The following is an 18,092-nucleotide window of genomic DNA, read 5'->3' as shown; positions in this document are numbered from 1 at the left end:
CTCGTGCTGCTGGGCCAGGTCAGGGGCTGGTGCCCGGCCTCGTCCCTGGGGTGAAGCTCCTGCGGGACTCGTGCGGCTCCAGCTGCTCGGTCTGCAGCCAGCCCTTCACCTTCTCCTGGAAGGAGGCGGTGGTGAGGGTGTAGAGGAGGGGGTTCAGGGCGCTGTTGATGGGCAGGATGAAGATGACCACCCAAGAGGTGACAGTGCCTGTGCCAACAAGGACACGACATTAAGCGGCCGACGTGGCAAAGCTGTTTGTGAGCCCAGGGCTGGACGGGCAACCCCCATGGGGGGGTCGTGGCTGCTGCTCCCCGGGGAGGGGCAGGGAAACCAGTAACACTCCCCATCTCCTCTTGCAGCCCGTGGGTGGGTGAAGAGAGCTCCAAACTCAGCAGCACCTACGCCAAGGGGCCCCCAGCCGTGGCGGGCTCTGTTCTAGGGCCTTGTGGGGGGAAGGGGGGGTTCACCTGGTATTTCCACCTGCAGCAGAGAGAGCAGCTTGAGGAGGAAGATGGGGATCCAGCAGAGAGCATCGGTGAAGACGATGAAGAAGAACCGCTTTGCAATGGTGACCTCCCGCGAGCAGACGCCTCTCTCCGCAGTTTTGGATGCAGTGATGTGGATGGAGTAGAACATGCCGGAGTAGGCGAAGACGATGGTGATGAAGGCTGCGAGATTCAAGCCTGGAGAGGAAGGAATCTTGCTCTGAGCTCAGGCAAAGCGCAAACTTTGCCAGCCAGGATCGGCATCAGCAGGACTACTCCTGCTTCTATCACTAGAGGGGGCAGAGACAGCGGCCCTGGCTCGTCCTGCGTCCAGCCTTAGCCCAGGGATGCCCAGGGCCAGCTCCAGGGCAAGGCAGGGCCCAGCACCAGGCTGGAGCTGGGACCTCCCCCCGAGCCCGGGACAGAGGGCAGAGCTGGCACCCCATCTTACAGGGGCCCAGCAGGATGGGAGTGACCCATAAAGTCAGAGACAGAATCACAGAATGGTTCTAGTTCCACCCCCTGCCCCGGGCAGGGCCACCTTCCACCAGCCCAGGTTGCCCAAAGCCCCGTCCAACCTGGCCTTGAACCCTTCCAGGGAGGGGGCAGCCACAGCTTCTCTGGGCAGCCTGTGCCAGGGCCTCACCCCCCTCACAGGGAGGAATTTCTGCCTCAGATCTCATCTAAATCTCTCCTCTGTCAGTTTAAAGCCATCACCCCTTGTCCTGTCCCTACTCCCCCTGATGACGAGTCCCTCCTCCCGTTCCTGCAGCCCCTTTCAGCCCTGGGGGGCCGCTCTGAGGTCTCCCCGGAGCCTTCTCTTCTCCAGCTGAACCCCCCAACTCTCCCAGCCTGTCCTCACAGGGGGGCTCCAGCCCCCCCAGCATCTCCATGGCCTCCTCTGGCCCCGCTCCAGCAGGTCCGTGTCCTTCTGCTGTTGGTGCCCCCAGAGCTGGACCCAGCCCTGCAGGGGGGTCTCCCAGAGCAGAGCAGAGGGGAGAATCCCCCCCTGGCCCTGCTGCCCACCCTGCTCTGGGTGCAGCCCAGCACATGAGTGTCCTCCTTGGGGCTGCTCTTCATCCACTCCTCGCCCAGCCTGTTCCTGCTGATGGAGGCTGTGGGGGCTCTCATGGCACCCGGGACCACCCTGCTCCCACCTGGGAAGCCTGTCCTGCCCCACATCGTCCCCGTCCCCAGGTCTCGAGGTGGCCTTACCCAGGTAGATGGTGGCAGAGTAGCCGCGGGCACTGGGCCGCTCGCCCAGGTCGGACTGCAGCGGGAAGCACACCCCGTTCCTCCCATAGTAGTTCCCAAAGGTCTCCTTGCACCAGAGGGGGACGATGCTGAGGGAGAAGCCTAGAAGCCAAATGGCCACTAGCACCGAGACAGTCTGCTTCTTGCCAGCTCGGTGGTGGCTGAACGGGAAAACAACGCAGAAGTATTTCTCCAGAGTCATGTAGGTCAGCAGCAGGACTGACACCTCGGAGGAGAGCGTGGCCAGGCCGCCCACCAGCTGGCACGGGAGGCTGCCCATCCAGCCCCGGGCGTGCTTGTTGTATTCGCCCGCGAACTTGAGGTCAAAGGCTCCGATGACGAAGAGGTAGATGCCCATCAGGCCGTCTGCACCTGGGAGGGATCAGAAATGAGCACCCGGGGGCAAATGTAGCTTTTGTATCAGCGCCGTGGCCATAAAGCCATCACAGAGCCTCTGTGACGGCCTGGGCAGCCTTCAGCTTTATACATCTATAACTATCTTTATAAAAATATGGAAGAGCTGCCTGTGGGTGCCTGTGAGCACAGACCCGGGGGCAGGGGCCGAGGCGCCCCAGGCACAGAGGGATGCCCAGAAACCCAACACAAGGAGCAAGATGGCAGCAATGGGGTCCCGGCTGTGCCGCACAGGCCCTCCCGGGGGTGCTGGGGGGCAGCTCGTCCGCCCGGTTCCCTCCACATCCCCCGCCGCCAGCTCACAGCACAGGGACTTGATGGCCATGGCGTGCCGGCTGTTCTCGGCCACGAGGAGGGACCGCAGGCAGATGACGGCGAGGTTGCTGAAGCAGGTGAGGCAGGCGATGACCCAGACAAAGACGCGCAGGATGACGTTGGCCAGGAGGTGCTCGAAGGAGGAGATGCCGTCGGTGTTGGGCTTGCAGCTGCGGACGTGGGGCGCGTAGCTGCAGTACTGGAACTTCTTGAAGTAGCTGTCGGGTCAGGGCGGAAGGTTTCCTGGTGTGACCAGGGACGGCAGCAAGCACAGTCCGGCGTGCACAGCCCCTGTGCCTGCACAGTCCGGCGTGCACAGCCCCTGTGCCTGCCCCCAGCCCCTTGGCCACGTTTTACCCTGTCTGGGTGGAGAAGGGTCCCCAGAGCCTGGGGACTCACACAGAGCCAGGGCGGGGAGATGGGGCAGCAGCAAGGCAGGGTGGGAGCGGGGACGGGCGATGCCAGCACCCAGCCCTCCCTGCGATGGCACTTGGGGTTGGGGCAGGGACCCACAGGGGACACGGAGCGTGGTGGGGGCTGAGCGAGGGGCTCCCCGTTTGCCCACAACTGCAGTTGGGCTCAGACAAGCAACACCCTGAAGCCTTCGCAAAACTGGCTGGAGGCACCCAGAGCTTTTTGAATCATGTACCGCAGTCACGCTCTTAACTCTGGCACTGTCAGCACTGTCAACTGATAAATATGAGTGTTTTCCTCCAACCCACGATTCTTACAAACTAACATTTAAAAATCAATCTCTTACTCAAATCCTTCAAGTTCCATTAACAGGTATTCACATTTTTTTCCCCTGCCTATTATTTTAGATTAGTCTTTTCAAGCCTTATAAAAGCCAATCCATATAAGCTTAGCTAATCTCTACATTAGAAAGTGGCCACAAAACTGCAACGCGAGGCTCATTTCCGCTTAATTATAGATAAAAGGAGCCAACACGATTGCTTATTAGGAAGTCAGGTAGAAAATGTACCATATTTATAGTGCAAACAGACCAATTACAGAAAAGAAGATGCACAGTTGCCTTTCATTGCAGCTTCTTTAAAATGTGCATCTGGAGAAAATGAATGATTTTTTTTCTCCATCCAAAGAGAAGCTCCCAGCTGGCTGCGTGCTCCTGTCCCCACCCTGTGCACGGTGCCCACCCAGACTGGCTCGCTGCACAGCTCTGGGGTTCTTAGGTGATCAGCTCAGACCCAAGCAAAAGGGACTTTAATGGGATTAATTAACCCCAGCTCAGCACGCAGCCTGATGTGCCTGGGCCTGGCCGAATCGCCTTGCCCACCCCGCCAATGCAACGTGCACCTTCAGAAATACAGATCATGCTCGGCTGGGGCCCCCGCGCTCTGCAAACCGCTCCCCTTGCTCTACGGAAGCCCCAGCTTTGGGAGACCCTCTTGCCCCAGGGGGATTTAAACAGCATCATCGTGCTCAGGGCCTTCCAGTGGGCTGAAATGACCAGCTCGTGGCTGGAGGAGTGAACTGGTTTCCCTCCCAGCACCCTCGGACGTGGGTGTTGGGGCGGCAGCAGCCCCCTGCACCCCCTCCACTCACATGTGGGAGAGGTTGGCCAGCTTCTGGAATGTCAGGTTGTGGATGTTGGGGATCTCCAGCCCTTCCAGGCTCCTGCAAAAGGAAACCAGAGCAGGGGATGCTGTGGGCGGCCCCGGGCTGGGGCTGGCGGAGGCAGTGCTGAAGGGTCAGGGACGCTGCTGGACTCACAGGGAGCGTAGCTGGGGCAGGCTCTCAAACTGGCCAGGGAAGATCTCCTTCAAGGGGTTGTAGGAAATATTCCTGGAAAGAGATGAGCCTTTGGTATTTTTCCCACCTGGAAGTGAGAGCCAGGGGGTGGCTTTCTGTGCCTTTCCCCCCCTGGGATGGGTACACAGCCCTGAAGCAGAGGGTCTGCGATGGCAGCAGGCAGACCTGCCGGGAGGGAGCCCGGCCGGCCGGGGCCACCACAGCTCTGGTGGGCAACCAGCCCGTGCAGCAAGGCCACTTACCCAACGGGATGCAGGGGAAAAGGGGGACCCCCCCGGGGCAGCGCAGCCCCAGTACTCACAGCTGCTGGAGCTCAGCCAGGCCGTTAAACAGAGAGGAGGGGAGCTGCTCTAGTCTGTTGGACGACAGGTCACTGTGGGAAGGAGAACGGTGTTTGAGGGCACCCAGCCTTGCACCCCAGGGTGCTGAGCACTGAGGTGCCCTGGTCAGGGGCAGAGCAGAGTCCCCAGCCCTCGCCTGCAGGAGAAGGCGGGGGGGGTCAGGGCAGGCCATGGCTGGAAACTCACAGCTCCACCAGCCTGTTCAGCCTGGAAAACGTCCCGTTTTGGATCCACCTGAGCTTGTTTCTGCGCAGGATCCTGGAGGAGAAGGAAGGGGAGAGAGAGCGTGGGGGCACGGCACAGCCCCACACACCCTTCGAGAGCATCTTCTGACCTCCAGCCTGGCTGCAAGAAACTGGGGGTGCTGACGTGGCCCGGGGCTCACCCCTGGGGTGCACCCAGCCCTGCCACGTCCCTCCCAAACACACCGAGACACAACCAGCACCTCAGGGGCCAGCACAGCCAAAAGCCCCGCTGTTGTGAGGGTCTGAGCCAGAGCCCAGCTCATGGCACAAGGCTCAGTCACAGACAAGCCCGGAACTGAGGGCAGAGCCCATGGGAGCCGTGGAGGGCGAGCGGAGCTGGTTCAAGTGCCCAGAACGGTGCATCAAGAAACACCAGTGGGGGCAGAGCCCGGTGGGATGGCACACGCTCGAAGGTGCTGGGACCCCCGTGAGTGCCACAGCCTGGGGATGGTGCTCCTTGGTGGAGGCTCACGTTAAACTGGGCTCAGACCCCGATCAGGGCAGCCTGGCCTAATGTGGCTCATGGCGTGGCTGGGCAGGATGGGGGAGATGGGGGAGTCGGGCCAGCACGGCTCATCCCACAAAGCCCAGACGCGAGCCCCCATCTCATCTGCTGCCTCTGCTCGCAAAGCTGCTGCCCGTGTCACGGCTGGTGTGTTTACACCATCGGTCTCACCCGCAGGGACGTTTCCATGGCACTGCCATAACAGCCCCGAGAAACACGCTGCTGATCAAAGCCAGCGGGCTCGCCCGTGGAAGGATGGACAGCGAGGTGGCAGCTCACCCACCCGGCATGGGGGGCTGCGGGCAGCTTCACGGGAGGAGAAAACGTAGGGGAGCATATTTTGGAGATTAAATGTCTATTGGGCTTCTCCAAGAAAAGCAGGATGGGGGAACAACGTCTTTGTGCCACAGTCTTTGGCTGGAAAGGCTCAGCAGAGCTTTCCAAAGCGCTCATCCTTGGAGACATAGTGTGGGGGCAGTGGTCAGAGCACCAAGATGAGGCCGGGGGGATCTTCCCCCCATCCATATCCCCACCTCTCCACAGACCAGCCCAGGGCAGCTGCTCTTCGCTGCCCGGCCAGGGACCATGAGGTGAGCGCAGGGTGGAATCAAGCCCCGACAGAGCGGCACGACCTTCCAACGCGCTGCTCAGTGCCTGCGTCACCGCCGGGACCCCTGCCAGGAGCTGCAGGAGAGGAGCCCACGGCCGGGCCCCGGGTACTCACAGCACCGTGAAGTCGTGGCACTCCTGGAAGACATCCCTGCGCACCGCCCGGATCCTGTTCCCTTCCAGCTCCCTGCAAAAGGCACTGTCACAACTGCCGCTTCCCCACTCACCCCCAGGTCTCCACCATGCCTGGGGGCTGCCCAGCACGATCCCCCACCCCCGGCTCGCCCTCTGCTCTGCCCCCATCCACTGCAGGATCCTCCCAGCCCTCCCTGCCCCTTCCCTGCTCCTGGAGCCCAGCCGGGATCGGGAGCAGCGGCAGCAGCAGCCCCTGCCCGCCCCCTGGGCAGGGTACTCACAGCCAGCTGAGCTTTGGCATCTCTGTGCAGAGAGAAGCGCTGGGTATTTGAGCCAAAGAGTTGTTCAGCATGTACCTGCTCGGGAGGCAATGAGGAAAAACAAGGTCATGGCACCGTACATCCACCCAGGACACAACCCCGCGCAGGGACGAGGTTCTGCTGCTGCTCCTGGACCGGGCAGTGGTTCACAAGGGCTTTCAGCTGGGCCGTGGCCTCAGCTGTGTGGGTATGTGGAGGCTGCAAGGCCCAGAGCAGTGTGGCTGCGGCCACACGGATCCCGCGAGCCCCAGACCATGCAAAACCAGAGAGCAAGTTCAGCTCGGGGGAAAAAAAATAAAGGCAAGGATATGGGGCTCACGTAGCAGCTGTGGGAGATGCTCTCCAGTGGGCTGTGACGGGCAGGGCACCAGGAGAATGGTGCATGAAAGCGGCAGCAAGTGGCCCTGGGGCGACAGCCAGTGAAGGCAAATTTACAGCCTGAACTCCCGCTGGTGCTTTTCCCAGCACTTTTGCACATGCCTGTGTGCACGGTGCTCCTCACTGCACGGTTTGTGACCGCAGTTTTAGTTTATTCAATTTGCTAAAAAGAAAAAAAATAAACAACATGCGGAAGGATAAACCGGGTACGTCACGGAGCGGGGGGGAGCTCTGTCCCACCACAGCCCCCGCGGCTCCTCCTCGGGGCACAGAGTGGGGACGGGTCTGCGGTCACTGAGTGCTTTTTGCAGAGGAGCAAAGCCCTGGGGTCAGAGCCCCTCTCCCCCAAGGCTGCCGCCAGCCCCATGGTTCCCCAGGCTCAGCCGCAGCCCTTACCCGAGTGCCCACACCCCAAAACCCAAGGTTCAGGCTTTTACAGCCAACTCCAGCAGTTCCATCTCCCGCAGAGGCGGCGCGAGCCCGGACCAGCAGCCGCGGCTGCAGCACTCCACGCTACACTTGCGGGTGTACGCCCAGGGAACACAGCTTCAAACGGGGCCAGATGTACAGGCGCATCTCTGTGTGTCTGTGCACTCACGCACACGTGTTTTTTCCGCTGTAAGAGCCAAAACTTCTCCCCTAATACTCCAAACTGCTGCCAAGGTTTCTGATCTGTATTCTGAACTACAGGGAAGGTGTTAAAGTCATCTTCTAGCGACTGCAAAATTGTTTTTACGGGGGTTAAAGCAATTTAATTATCCTGTACTTCCGTCATGGAAACATCTGGACTACAACAACCCCTTGGCTCGAGGCGACCCGGTGTGAAGACACCCAGCAGCGGGGCAGCGGCGTGGGGAACCATCGGATGCTGTTTGCAACCTCCAGGAGCACTCGGCAACCCAAACCGCAGGCGCCGCTGCCCACCCTGCTCAGCGGGACGTGCTGAGGCTCTGCCCAGGCCAAACTGCCCAGGGACTTGCCTGTCCCAAGAAAAAGCAATTAACACTAGTCTTAATTAGAGCATGCTGAGAGCAGGAGATGGCACAGAGAAGCAGCAAAGCCTGCCGGTTCCCCCGCCAGCTCCTGGGGATGGGAGCGAGACAGACACCTCCCTTGTACCCCGGGAGGGTGAGGAAGCCGCAGCACCCTTGGCTTGCCCCGAAAAGTGCCCAAGCTGCCCAGAGAAGGGGTGCAGGAGGTACCGGGCAGACCCCACGGAGGGGTGTCTCCCCAAACCCCTCAAAAGGGCTGTCCCTGCCCCTACTCACAGGAAATACAGCGACCTCAGCCCTGCAAACGTCGCGGGGACGATCCGAGCAATCCTGTTGTTGTCCAGCATCCTGGAAGGAGAAGGGGAGAGGTGAGAGGAGGGGACCCAGAGAGGGCAGGGGGGCAGCAGGACCCTCCTGTCAGGGGGAAACCCCTCATTTAGCACTCCGTGCTGCCCCAGCCAGAGGGGGATCCGTCCCTTCTCTCTGAAATTTTCCATGGACACCCATCCCTGGGCAGGGGGCTGCCCCCTCCGAAGCCTGACCCCCCCTCCTTGAATCCTGCCCAGGCAGCCCTGGCTGAAGCGTTAGATCCAGCTGCAGAGTCTGGATTCCTTCACAGTCAGGGTCTGGTGGATTTTTCCTATCTTCTGCTGCAAAATAAAGATAAATCAGAAACCACTTGGGGAATTCAGGCTGTGCTTGGCTTCTCAAAAGTCCTCTGGCTTGTTTGCACCACAGACCACCCTCTGCGAGCAGCTCATCCTCTGTTTGCCCTCTTTGATTTAAGGAATAACTGCACTGGTCCCAGGCAAGTGAGAGGAGGGAAGCTGGGGGGTGCCAGACCTGCCGGAGCAGCTCCTGCAGACGCAGGAGAGGAACGAGGCACCTTGTAAAGTGGCCTTTACAGTTTCTCTTCTGCAGCGATACCTTTACGAGCTCCATGTGTAGAACGACACACCACATGGGCTCTGATCAAACAGAGACTTTGAGGATAAGCAGAAGGGAAGGATATTTGCTGTGCTTTCAATTCAGGTGCGTATTTTTCAAGGTGATGGAGCTGCAGGTCTCCGTGTTTAACGATGCACTTGCAGCCTTTTCTACACACCCCCCTGGAGCTGCAGCCCTGGGGCTGAGGCTGTCTCTGCACGGAGCCCATCCCGTGTCCCGCTCCGAGCCGGCGAGGGGAGCGCAGCACGGCCAGCCCCCGCGGGACCAGCCGGCCATCACGAGATTTCAGCCAAGACCACGTCCAGTCCGTGCTAATCTCAGCCTCAGTAACAGGGGAACTCAAATAGGAATTTAATAAAACAGAGGCCAACTGTGCGCTGGTCCCCAGGGCCGGTGGGGAGGCGGAGACCCAGCCGGGCATCGCCCCCACGGCCATCGGCAGGTTAGCACAGACACCCTGAGACCGTTGTGCCCAGCTTTTCCCCCCCTCAGGGAAAGGAAGTTATGGTACATGCAAGGAAAAGTCAGGATCGGTCACATTTTCTGGGACCAGCAGAGGAACTCACAGCCACTCGAGGCGATGCAGGTCCTCAAACACGCGGGGCTTCAGCTGCGTGATCCTGTTGTGGCTGAGGAACCTGGAGCCGGGGTGGAGGGGAGAGCGATCCTCAGACACCGCTGCCGACCAAGCCTGCTTCTGCTAAAGCGGCTCCTCCCGAGCTGCCGCGGGCCCCGGCTCTGGGTGCCCCTGGCACTGTCTCCCTTGGCGGCCCAAACGCAGGATCCCAGCTCAGGCTGGATAGCATGGAGGTGGGAGCCCGACATTTGGGGGCGGGGGAAATGCCTCTGCTCTGCCCCACGTTCACCTAAAACACCTGCAACTCCAGCTTGAAGCCAACTCTTGCAGGAGTGAGAAAAAGGGCTCAGAGCTCAGCCTCAAGCCTTCACGCCAAGAGGGGGGCATCCATCCCGGGGGTCCCCTCCCTGGGACCCCATAACACAGACACCTTTACTCACAACATTTTAAGCTGAGAAAGTCCAGAAAAGGCTTTGGGTGAGATCAACCAGATCTTGTTGTTTTGCAAAAACCTATTTAAAATAAAACAGAAAAGAGCTTGAAGAAGAAGTATGTGTTCTAAGGGGTTCTCCGGGTCTGCGGTCCCTAGGGAAGAGGGATGTGAGCCCCAGGGCTCACAGGGCTGGCTACTGCTTGTCCAGTATCACAGGCCAGCTGTCCCAGTAGCACTCGGGGACGGAGGGCTGGGCTGCAGCCCCTGCTCTGCCGCAGGGACCTGTCTCGAGCGACCCTGGAGAGGCTGTTTTCCCTCTCCGCCTCATTTACTCCTCGCAGAGGGAAGGAAGCTGAAGGTACAAGGTGCCCGACGGTCACAAGTGGCTGCCCCACGCGGTTATTGCTGTACAAAGCTGCCGTCCCACCCCAGGCAGCAAACACCCCTCACCCCGCCCCACCGCAGCCCTCCCCACCACGGAGGAGAGGGGCTGAGCGACCAAAGGGCCCGAGCTCTCCGGAGCGGGACGGTCGCTCGGCACCACGTGCCACCACGCACACGGGACGGTTATGGGACAACACGGGCGCTGCCCCACGACCTGCCCACCCACCCGTGAGGAGTGGTGTGGGGGGAACGTGTCAGCAGCTTGCAGTGCCCCATCACAGGCTCCGGGAGCTGAAGAAAGCTGCTGTCTGGACACATGTAGTGTCCTGTCCCGAACAAAGTCATCCCGACAAGTGTACACGCCTGGTCCTCTACCTGTGGCCCCACCGCTGCAGACCCACACATCCACCGCTCTCCCCTTTTGCCAGAAAAAAAATGCAGAGCAGGATAAAGGTGGGTGATACTCACAGCTTCTTCAGGTTCTGGTACCTGGCAAACTGATTGTCCAGCAGAGAATGGATTTTATTTTTCTTCAGGTCCCTATAGCAGGAAAACAGAAGGAAAATTAGTCAAACCCAGAGCCAGCAGAGCAGGACAGAGGAGAGGCCCTTATCAAATAAGAACAGTGAAAACTAGGCCTCCTCTTCTTGGGCAATACAAACAAAATGCAAGGCAGCTGCTCTTCATTAACACTACACTGCTGATTGCCTGCCCAATTTGCAAGCATCATTTGCTGCAGATGAGTTGTTCCACACTCTCCTCCCTCAGCCCTTGCTTCATGTGTGCAAAGGCTCCCCAGGCCTCCGCCTCCCCAGCCTCTGACCCCGTGCACCCCGGCGGGAGGCTTGGTGGGGAGGCAGGACCCGGCCCTTCCCCGCTCCCAGCTCCGTGCTGTTGCGGGAGGGTTGTGGTGAGCAGCCGAAGCTGAGCAGAGAGGGGTCTGTCAGCACAGAAAGGGCTCACCAGGGAGAAGAAATAAAAGCCAGGGATGTTATTGCCCACTCTTCAAGCTTGTTTTCCTGACAGGTGGCAGGGGAAGAGAGGTGCTGGTACCCGTTGCTACTCACATCCTGCTCACGTTGGAGGAGACCCAGGGGACAGAGGTGAGGTCCTGCTGGGTGCAGTCTACAGCCCTGCCCTGGCACCTGCACCGCGCCGGGACGAGCTCCAGCCCTGCGGGCAAGCAGAGGGGACGCGCTGCGGGGAGGGTCTGGGGGAGACCTGCGGCGTGGGGAAGGACGCCCGGCCCGGGGGAGGACGGCTCACAGCAGGCAGCACCCTCCTCTTCCACCACCATCCCGCCGCTCCGGGCAGCCAGCGTGTCCCCCAAGATCTGCAGCCAACCGCTGTCGTCCACTGCAGGGCAGAGAGCGGGGACCACCGTTACGGTGCGGAGCAAAGCCCTGGGAGCCGTGGGAGATGGTGCTCGGGCGCACAAAACTGGAGATGTGGCTCCAGCCCCACAGCTGCACGGGGCAGAGCAGAGCTTCACCCAGCCCTGTCGCATGTCTCCAAGCACAGCCACCCAAAAACTTGCTTTCCTCTACTTCAAGCATCCCCCTTTAGGGATATCCCGGGCCAGACGCGACATCCAAGCCACTCAGTTAATCAGGTCCCAGAAGATGTGAATTTGCTCAGTCTCTAGCTCATTTACACTCCTGGATGCAGCATCCCTGAGCAAATTGCTCCACAGTGCATTGTGCAAAAAAAGGAACTCAAATGTGCCGAACCCTCCTGACCTGAGTGACGGGGCGGAGCGCCCCTGCTGCTCAGCCTCTCCCCCACGGCCCAGAAATAACGGCCCCCACCTTGCGGCAGCCTACAGCCCAGCCTGGGGGAACCCCTGAGGGATGGGGGGGCACACGCGGCCGCTGTGCCGGGACAGCGCGCAGGCACAAGAGCCGGGGAAGCAGCTGGACACTGAGGCAGACCCAGGATTCCTCACGCTGCCGCTGCTCCCAGGGGAGGAGCAACCTCCGCTCTGATGCACCCCTGGTGCCGGGTCCTGGTGCCCCCAGGGCCGGGGGGGTTACCCTGAGAGCACCCTCTTGCCGCTTACCGCAGTTGTCCTCGTCGGCTCCGTTGGCACAGTCGGCCGCGCCGTTGCAGTGCAGGGCCTGGGGCAGGCAGACGGAGAGGTCACCGCAGGGAAACTGCCCCAAGGGACACGCGCGTCCGTCCCGCCGGGAGTGGGTCGGAGGAGGCTCTGCCCGGGGAAGAAGGGGTGCTTAGTGCCAGGGCACCACTGCCGGGGGGACAAACACCCCCTCTCTCGGGGGACACACACACGCGTGGTGCGATGGCTCCTTTTCATTTTCCTAAGCACCTGTTTCTCCAGGGCAGTAAATACAACAAAAATTTGAGCCAAGTTTAGGTTTATTTCCAGTAGAACTGCTGAGTGTTAATGCTTCAATAAAAGAGTTTTATCATGTTTATTAAAAATACCTCCTGCTGGCAGATCAAACCCAATAATAAAAGCACTTGCAAAAATCTAAATAAAATGACATTTGTGTCGAAACAGCTCAAGTCTGCGCTGTACATGAGGGCGAAGCACCTGCGAGAGCCTGGGGGCTGCTCCCCAGCACGAGAGCTGCCCGCGGGTGCTCGCAGCGGGCGCTGCCCAGGGCCCGGCCGCAGCCCGCGGGTGCCACGCTGGGAGGGCCCCGGCCGGCGCAGGGGAGCTGCTGTCGGCTCAGGACCCCCGTGAGCGTGTGCGTGGGTCCGGCCGGCTCCCTCACAGCACCCACGTGAGGAACGTGCTGGCGAGCGTTTGCTTTAGGTGCAGGGGCAGCTGAGAGATGCCCAAGCGCTGCTGGAGGCAGCCCTCGCGCTGGGCGTGAGCCGACCTGCCAAGACGCCAGTTTGCTGAACTATTTCAGCAGTACTTTTAAGCCGGCCCGGCTGCTCCCTGGGTTGCTGTCTATCTCGGCGGGCCCATCCCGGCCCTGGCGGGGAGCCGCGTGTCGGCACAGCTCCGCAGGACCCCTCGAGGCAAACACCCAACCAGTGAATTCAAACCCGGGCAAAGGCCAAGGGCAATCAAGAGCCTCTCGCTGCAAATTGTCCAAAATGGGAAACCTCTTAGAGGAGGGGACAGGAGAAATGAGATTTTGGAGGGGCCGTTGGGTCCTGCCCTCGCAGGCAGCGGAGGGCAGCGGCTGGCGAGGGGCTGGGCTTGTAAGGAAAAAGGTGTTTCCTTAGAGAGTGTTTTGGGGCTGAAAGAGTAAGAAAACACAAACTGGAGGGGCCGGGATGGTGCAGCACCCCTGGCTTTGGCTCTTGCAGCCCCGCAGAGGGACGCACATCCCGCACCCTCTCAAGTCCTGCAAATGGAAGCAGACCTGACCCCAGCCCCGAGCTTGAGTCCCTCCAGAGGGGTTTTCTCCTGTCTCAGTTCCATTTCTGGTTATTCAGGGAAGCTCGCTGTCGCCTACTGTCATGTCACGCAGGTTTCTGGCTGTTTTCTTAGGCTGAATTTATGTAGGACCAGAGAACAGGAGCCTTTCCAGGGCCTTCAGATCCCTGTTGCAGACAGCGTATCTGCATGTAAATACTGAGAGGAGAGTTTATACATATATATAGTTATATATATAAACACAGATAACTTCTGTTTTTTCAGCAGTGACGCTCAAGCCCCAGGGTCCCAGCCAAACCCATGCTTTCCAGCCACCCCCACAGGAACTCCTTCTGCATTAACCCCCCCAGGGCTGGAGAAAGAAATGACCCGGGGCAGGAGAGAAGTGAAAAAACCCCAAGAAACCCAAAGAGAGGAAAAGTGTGTGTTTCAGGCAAGGTAAACTGCTGAGAATACAGGTGATCTGGGGACGATGCAGCCTGCTAGATGAACTGCCCTGCCCTGGCAGGGGCGGGACGGGGTGGGCACAGGCACCGTGAGGCAGAGCCTCAGAAGGAAGCGCAAATGTAGCCGGGGTTCACCTCAGCATCTGCCTTGACTTTTTGCAAGGGCCACTTGGGTTTGTAAACAAAGCCCACGCATCACCCAGAAAACAGCTGTGGCCAAGTTCTCTGGGAGCGAAGGGCTGAAGGGACCCCGCTCTGGGGCGCGTTGCCTCTGTCTGCAGAGAAACCGGGTGAGTTCTGCCGCGGGATGTGGGCGAAGCATGGCCTGTCCCGTTTGTCTGGAGTGCCCAGGCTCAGCACCACGAGCACCCGCTGCCCCCCGCCCAGGGCTGCATCCCCCTCCCCACGGCACCGCACACAAAGCCCCGGGCATTTGCCGTCCCCAGGAGGGCTGAGCTGCACCTGAAGCAAACCACAGCAGAGACACAACGAACTGTTTGGTTGGAGGGGAGGTTTAACCCCCCCCCTCCCACCGGGCAGGCAGGGAGGGCACAGTTTACATTGCCATCCACAAAAGTAAGCCACAACAAATCAGACTAAAATGGAAAAAGCGCAGAGCTCCTGCCTCCTCCCCCTCTTCCTGACTTCCAGCAACTTTTCAAAAAGTGCCACTTTTCAGCCTGGTTTTTGTCCACCGCTCCCCCCCTTTCAGACCGTAACATCCCCGCAGTGGCTCCATCTCCCCCTCCTCTCCCGCGCTCACTCTCCTCTCCAATAAAAGGCAGGATCACAATTGTCAGCCGTCTGCGGCAGCACGGGGTGCCCGGGTGAGCGGGCAGCGAGCGGTGTGGAGCCGTGGCACCAGGCACGCGCCCTCTCCTCACAGGAGAGCTTTCCCGGCAGAGCACCGTCCCTGTGCCCTCTGCCAGCCAGCTGTGCCGTCTATAGCAAAGTCCCACTATCAAATTCTCTGCAATGCCCCCCTCCCTGCCCAACACCCCACTCAAATGACCCACGTTCCTCCCCGCTTTGCATGACGTGACCTCCAAAGACAGTCACTTACTTGTAGCGGCGTAGAACAGCGATGGCAAAACGACCAGGAGCAGCCTCATGGCAGCAGCCGCTGGCAGGGCAAACGCCGGCCCGAAAGGTTTAGAAACCTTCTGGGCTGCTGTGCAGCAGCGGGAGGAGGGAAGGGGGACGTGGGGGGGTTGCGGGTCCCCTCCTACTAATGCACACGAAGGCGCTGGTGTCTCCAGGGAGCGCGGATTCCAGGGATGCTCCAGGTGGCCACCGGTCCCCAGGACGCCGGGGCCATCACTGAAGGTGCAGTCGGGCCCATCTGCAGCACCCTGTGGGCTCCCGAGTAAAATCCAGTGAGGGAATGTGTGTGGTGAGCAAGGAAGAAGAAAAGGAAACAAATCTGGTCCTTCGAGTGGGAGGGTGCAGCCCACGCTCCAGCATGGGGGCTGTGCTTCCCACCTGCCTGTGGGACCCCCGGGGGTGTACGGCCAGGGAGCCCGGGGCCAGCCTTGGCGGGAGGAGGAGGAGGAAAAAGGCGGAGGAGGAGAAGGCGTCGGCAGCACAGTCAGTACCTGCTCCTACCCATGTTGTGTCCCGATGGACACGACCCAGCAGCAGCAGCCGTGGGGGCCCCCGCGTGTCCCTCTCAGCCATCCCAACGCAGGCACACAGCCCCAGGGGGGGACGAGACATACATATCCAGCCTCTTATTTACACATTCCCACCAATCTACTTAAAGCTTATCAATAAACCTACCAAAACAACCCAACAACTGTTCCCATCCCTGTTCCTGGTTGTCACTGGTACTGTCACCCTTCTTCCCTACCTTGAAGGAAAGGGGGTCCCAGAAAAGCAGCCTCCCCCCCCCCCCTCCCCTCCAGCTGTGATCTGGCCCAGCCTCAGCACGAGGAAGCAGGGAACAGCTTCCAAAAGAGCATGACATAATGTATTTGTGGCTCTAAATCAAATTTATTTAAGATCTAAGGGCACTTTGAAGCACCAGATAGGGTGAGGCTGGTGGGAGAAGAGGAAATGGAAGAGAGGCAGAATATTTCATTTTTTCAGAGAAGGAAAGAAGCTGCTGGAAAAAAGTTCTGTGCATGTAAATCTTAGTCTCTCTGTGGAGGATTTGTGATTCCGCTGCTGCAGTTTAAAGCACCCACTCTAGTCCTGAGGGCTGGACAGGGCCCGGCTGTCAGGAGACAAACCCACTTTTCTGCCCTAACGATACATTCGGGTGTCTGCTGCTGAATGCCAAGGTGCCGGATGACAGTGACTGCAAAGCCTCTGAACCTGCAGTCAGGAAAAAAAAATTAAAATAAAATGTCTAAAACCTGAAGTGTTTCAGGGATTGACAACATTTCTTCTGCTGACTTTTCAGAAGCCCCCGTCCCTGCACCACAGACATAGTAGTTATAATCCCCGGCAGCAAACAATGGGTCTGGGCTGAAGAACCTGCCCTCGGGAACCTCCTTGTTCCACAGAGGCCTGGGCTGGCTTGTGGGCAACCCAGGGAGACCTAGGCAGCAAAGTCACCAAGGTGTGAGGGTGCAGGGTCAGCACTTTGCCCTGGAGCTGGACCTGGCTGGAGATGCTCTGTCAGGAACGGGAGCGAGGGAGCGCCCTGCAGGGTCCCAGGTGTTTCCCCTCATGTCCTGTACAGCTGCCAGCCCTGCAGCAGAGCCTCCTTCCCTCAGGTAGGCCAGCAGGAGCCAAGGGGCACCCGTCTCTTCTCATAGACACCCCACATTCCACCGCTCTCCATCCCAGTTGCTGTTCTTGCACCTCTCTGGGGTATCTCCGCAGCCCACTCATTGCTCTGGCCCTTGACCAACCTTCTGTTCTCTCAGAGCTTTGCAGTTCTCCTCCCCACATTCCTGCAGGCTGCCAGCATCTTTACACCAATTCTGTGTTTCTTAACATGAGCTTTGTTAATGGGCCAAAAACCTTCCGCCCTTTGGCAGTGATCTGCATCCAGCCCGGAGGGACACCAGATGATGGACGGGCCTTGGACGCCTCCCCACAGGCATTAAATCTCTGGGCTGTGACACCCAGCCATACATTATGGTACAGAGCCCCCCCAGGGGCTCGGCGAGGACTCTTGCAATTGCATGGTGTAGATTTATACCCTGGGATTTTAAAAGCGCAACCTCTTCACAGTCATCTACCGGGCAGCCCTTGCTCCGCACAGCGCCGTCCTTGCCGGGGCTGCCCTTGCTGTCGCCCCAGATAACGTTAGTTTTGAGCCAATCCAGCCAGTTTTTCCCCTTCCTTTGCCTTCCACTTGCATAATTCCTCATGCTCAATCCCTCAGTTCTCTCTCAGGCCTGACTCCTCTGGGGCTTTTGTCCCCTCCACTTGAGGCAAGGGTCTGCCTGCATCTGAGACCACGAGCTGCATGTTACAGACCAGCTCTGCCCCAGGTGTAGGGCAGGTCAGGGGCAGCTGCGTGTGCCCCACCCCACAGATCCATCTGTGTCCTTGGCATCCCCCCTTTGTCAGGACAGTCCCTCCAGCTGCTGTGGGACCTGATCGCTTGGATGAAATTGTTATTCTGGGGCCATTCCTGGGTTTGTTCATCCATCTAACAATGGTCAGAGCCTGCTGCCCTGCTCCCAGCCTGGGAAATGGGATGCTGAGCTCAGCAGAACAGCCCTGGTTCAGTGTTACAATACAGAAATATGCTCATGAACCGGAGGAATTGCCTCCGGAGGGGTGGCAGATGTGAAGCTGATCCATCTTTCTCTAAGCCCGCAGCCTCTTCCCACCCTCACCCCCCAAGAAGGGCCAGGCAGGTTTCCCCTCCCATCCCAACCTGACCACGCTGGAGCCAGCAGCAGCATCGTGCCCAAACCATGGGTGATTCCAGGCTCTGAATCTTCAGAGCCCAGCTGAGAGCAGCCTTTGAGACATCCCCCCTCTGCGAGTGTAACCTCTGGTGCTTCCCAGCACCACCACCCCCTCCGCTACTGCCACGTCGCCAGCCAGGGACAGGCACAGGCTCTGCTCTCAGCGCTGGGGGAGGCAAAGGGTCCATCCAACAGCCCCTCCGCACAACTGACCTCAGACGGACCAGAAAACCTGCAGGAAAGAGGCAGTGCTGGTGAGACACGAAGGACTGATCAGAGCAGGATGATGTCTGCAGCCAGGCAAGACACTGGAA

The 18,092-nt window shown here is 59.5% G+C and overlaps 1 protein-coding gene across 1 annotated transcript; it reads right to left on the bottom strand.

Annotated features, from left to right (window-relative positions):
* Nucleotides 1-19: 19 nt before the first annotated feature.
* LOC141964775 (relaxin receptor 1-like) lies at nucleotides 20-15,018 on the bottom strand. Its single transcript, XM_074915479.1, has 18 exons — nucleotides 14,970-15,018; nucleotides 12,165-12,311; nucleotides 11,372-11,461; nucleotides 11,173-11,278; nucleotides 10,574-10,645; nucleotides 9,729-9,800; nucleotides 9,278-9,349; nucleotides 8,040-8,111; nucleotides 6,355-6,429; nucleotides 6,054-6,125; nucleotides 4,766-4,837; nucleotides 4,540-4,611; nucleotides 4,200-4,271; nucleotides 4,032-4,103; nucleotides 2,457-2,686; nucleotides 1,701-2,111; nucleotides 468-683; nucleotides 20-207 (listed from the first exon to the last, which is right to left on the bottom strand). Exons 1-18 carry the CDS (start codon nucleotides 15,016-15,018, stop codon nucleotides 20-22), a joined length of 2,160 nt encoding a protein of 719 aa, XP_074771580.1.
* Between the last annotated feature and the right edge of the window lie 3,074 nt (nucleotides 15,019-18,092).

Source organism: Athene noctua, chromosome 11 (genome assembly GCF_965140245.1).
Source record: "Athene noctua chromosome 11, bAthNoc1.hap1.1, whole genome shotgun sequence".
Lineage (NCBI taxonomy): Eukaryota > Metazoa > Chordata > Aves > Strigiformes > Strigidae > Athene > Athene noctua.
This window is presented reverse-complemented; position numbering and strand designations above follow the sequence as displayed.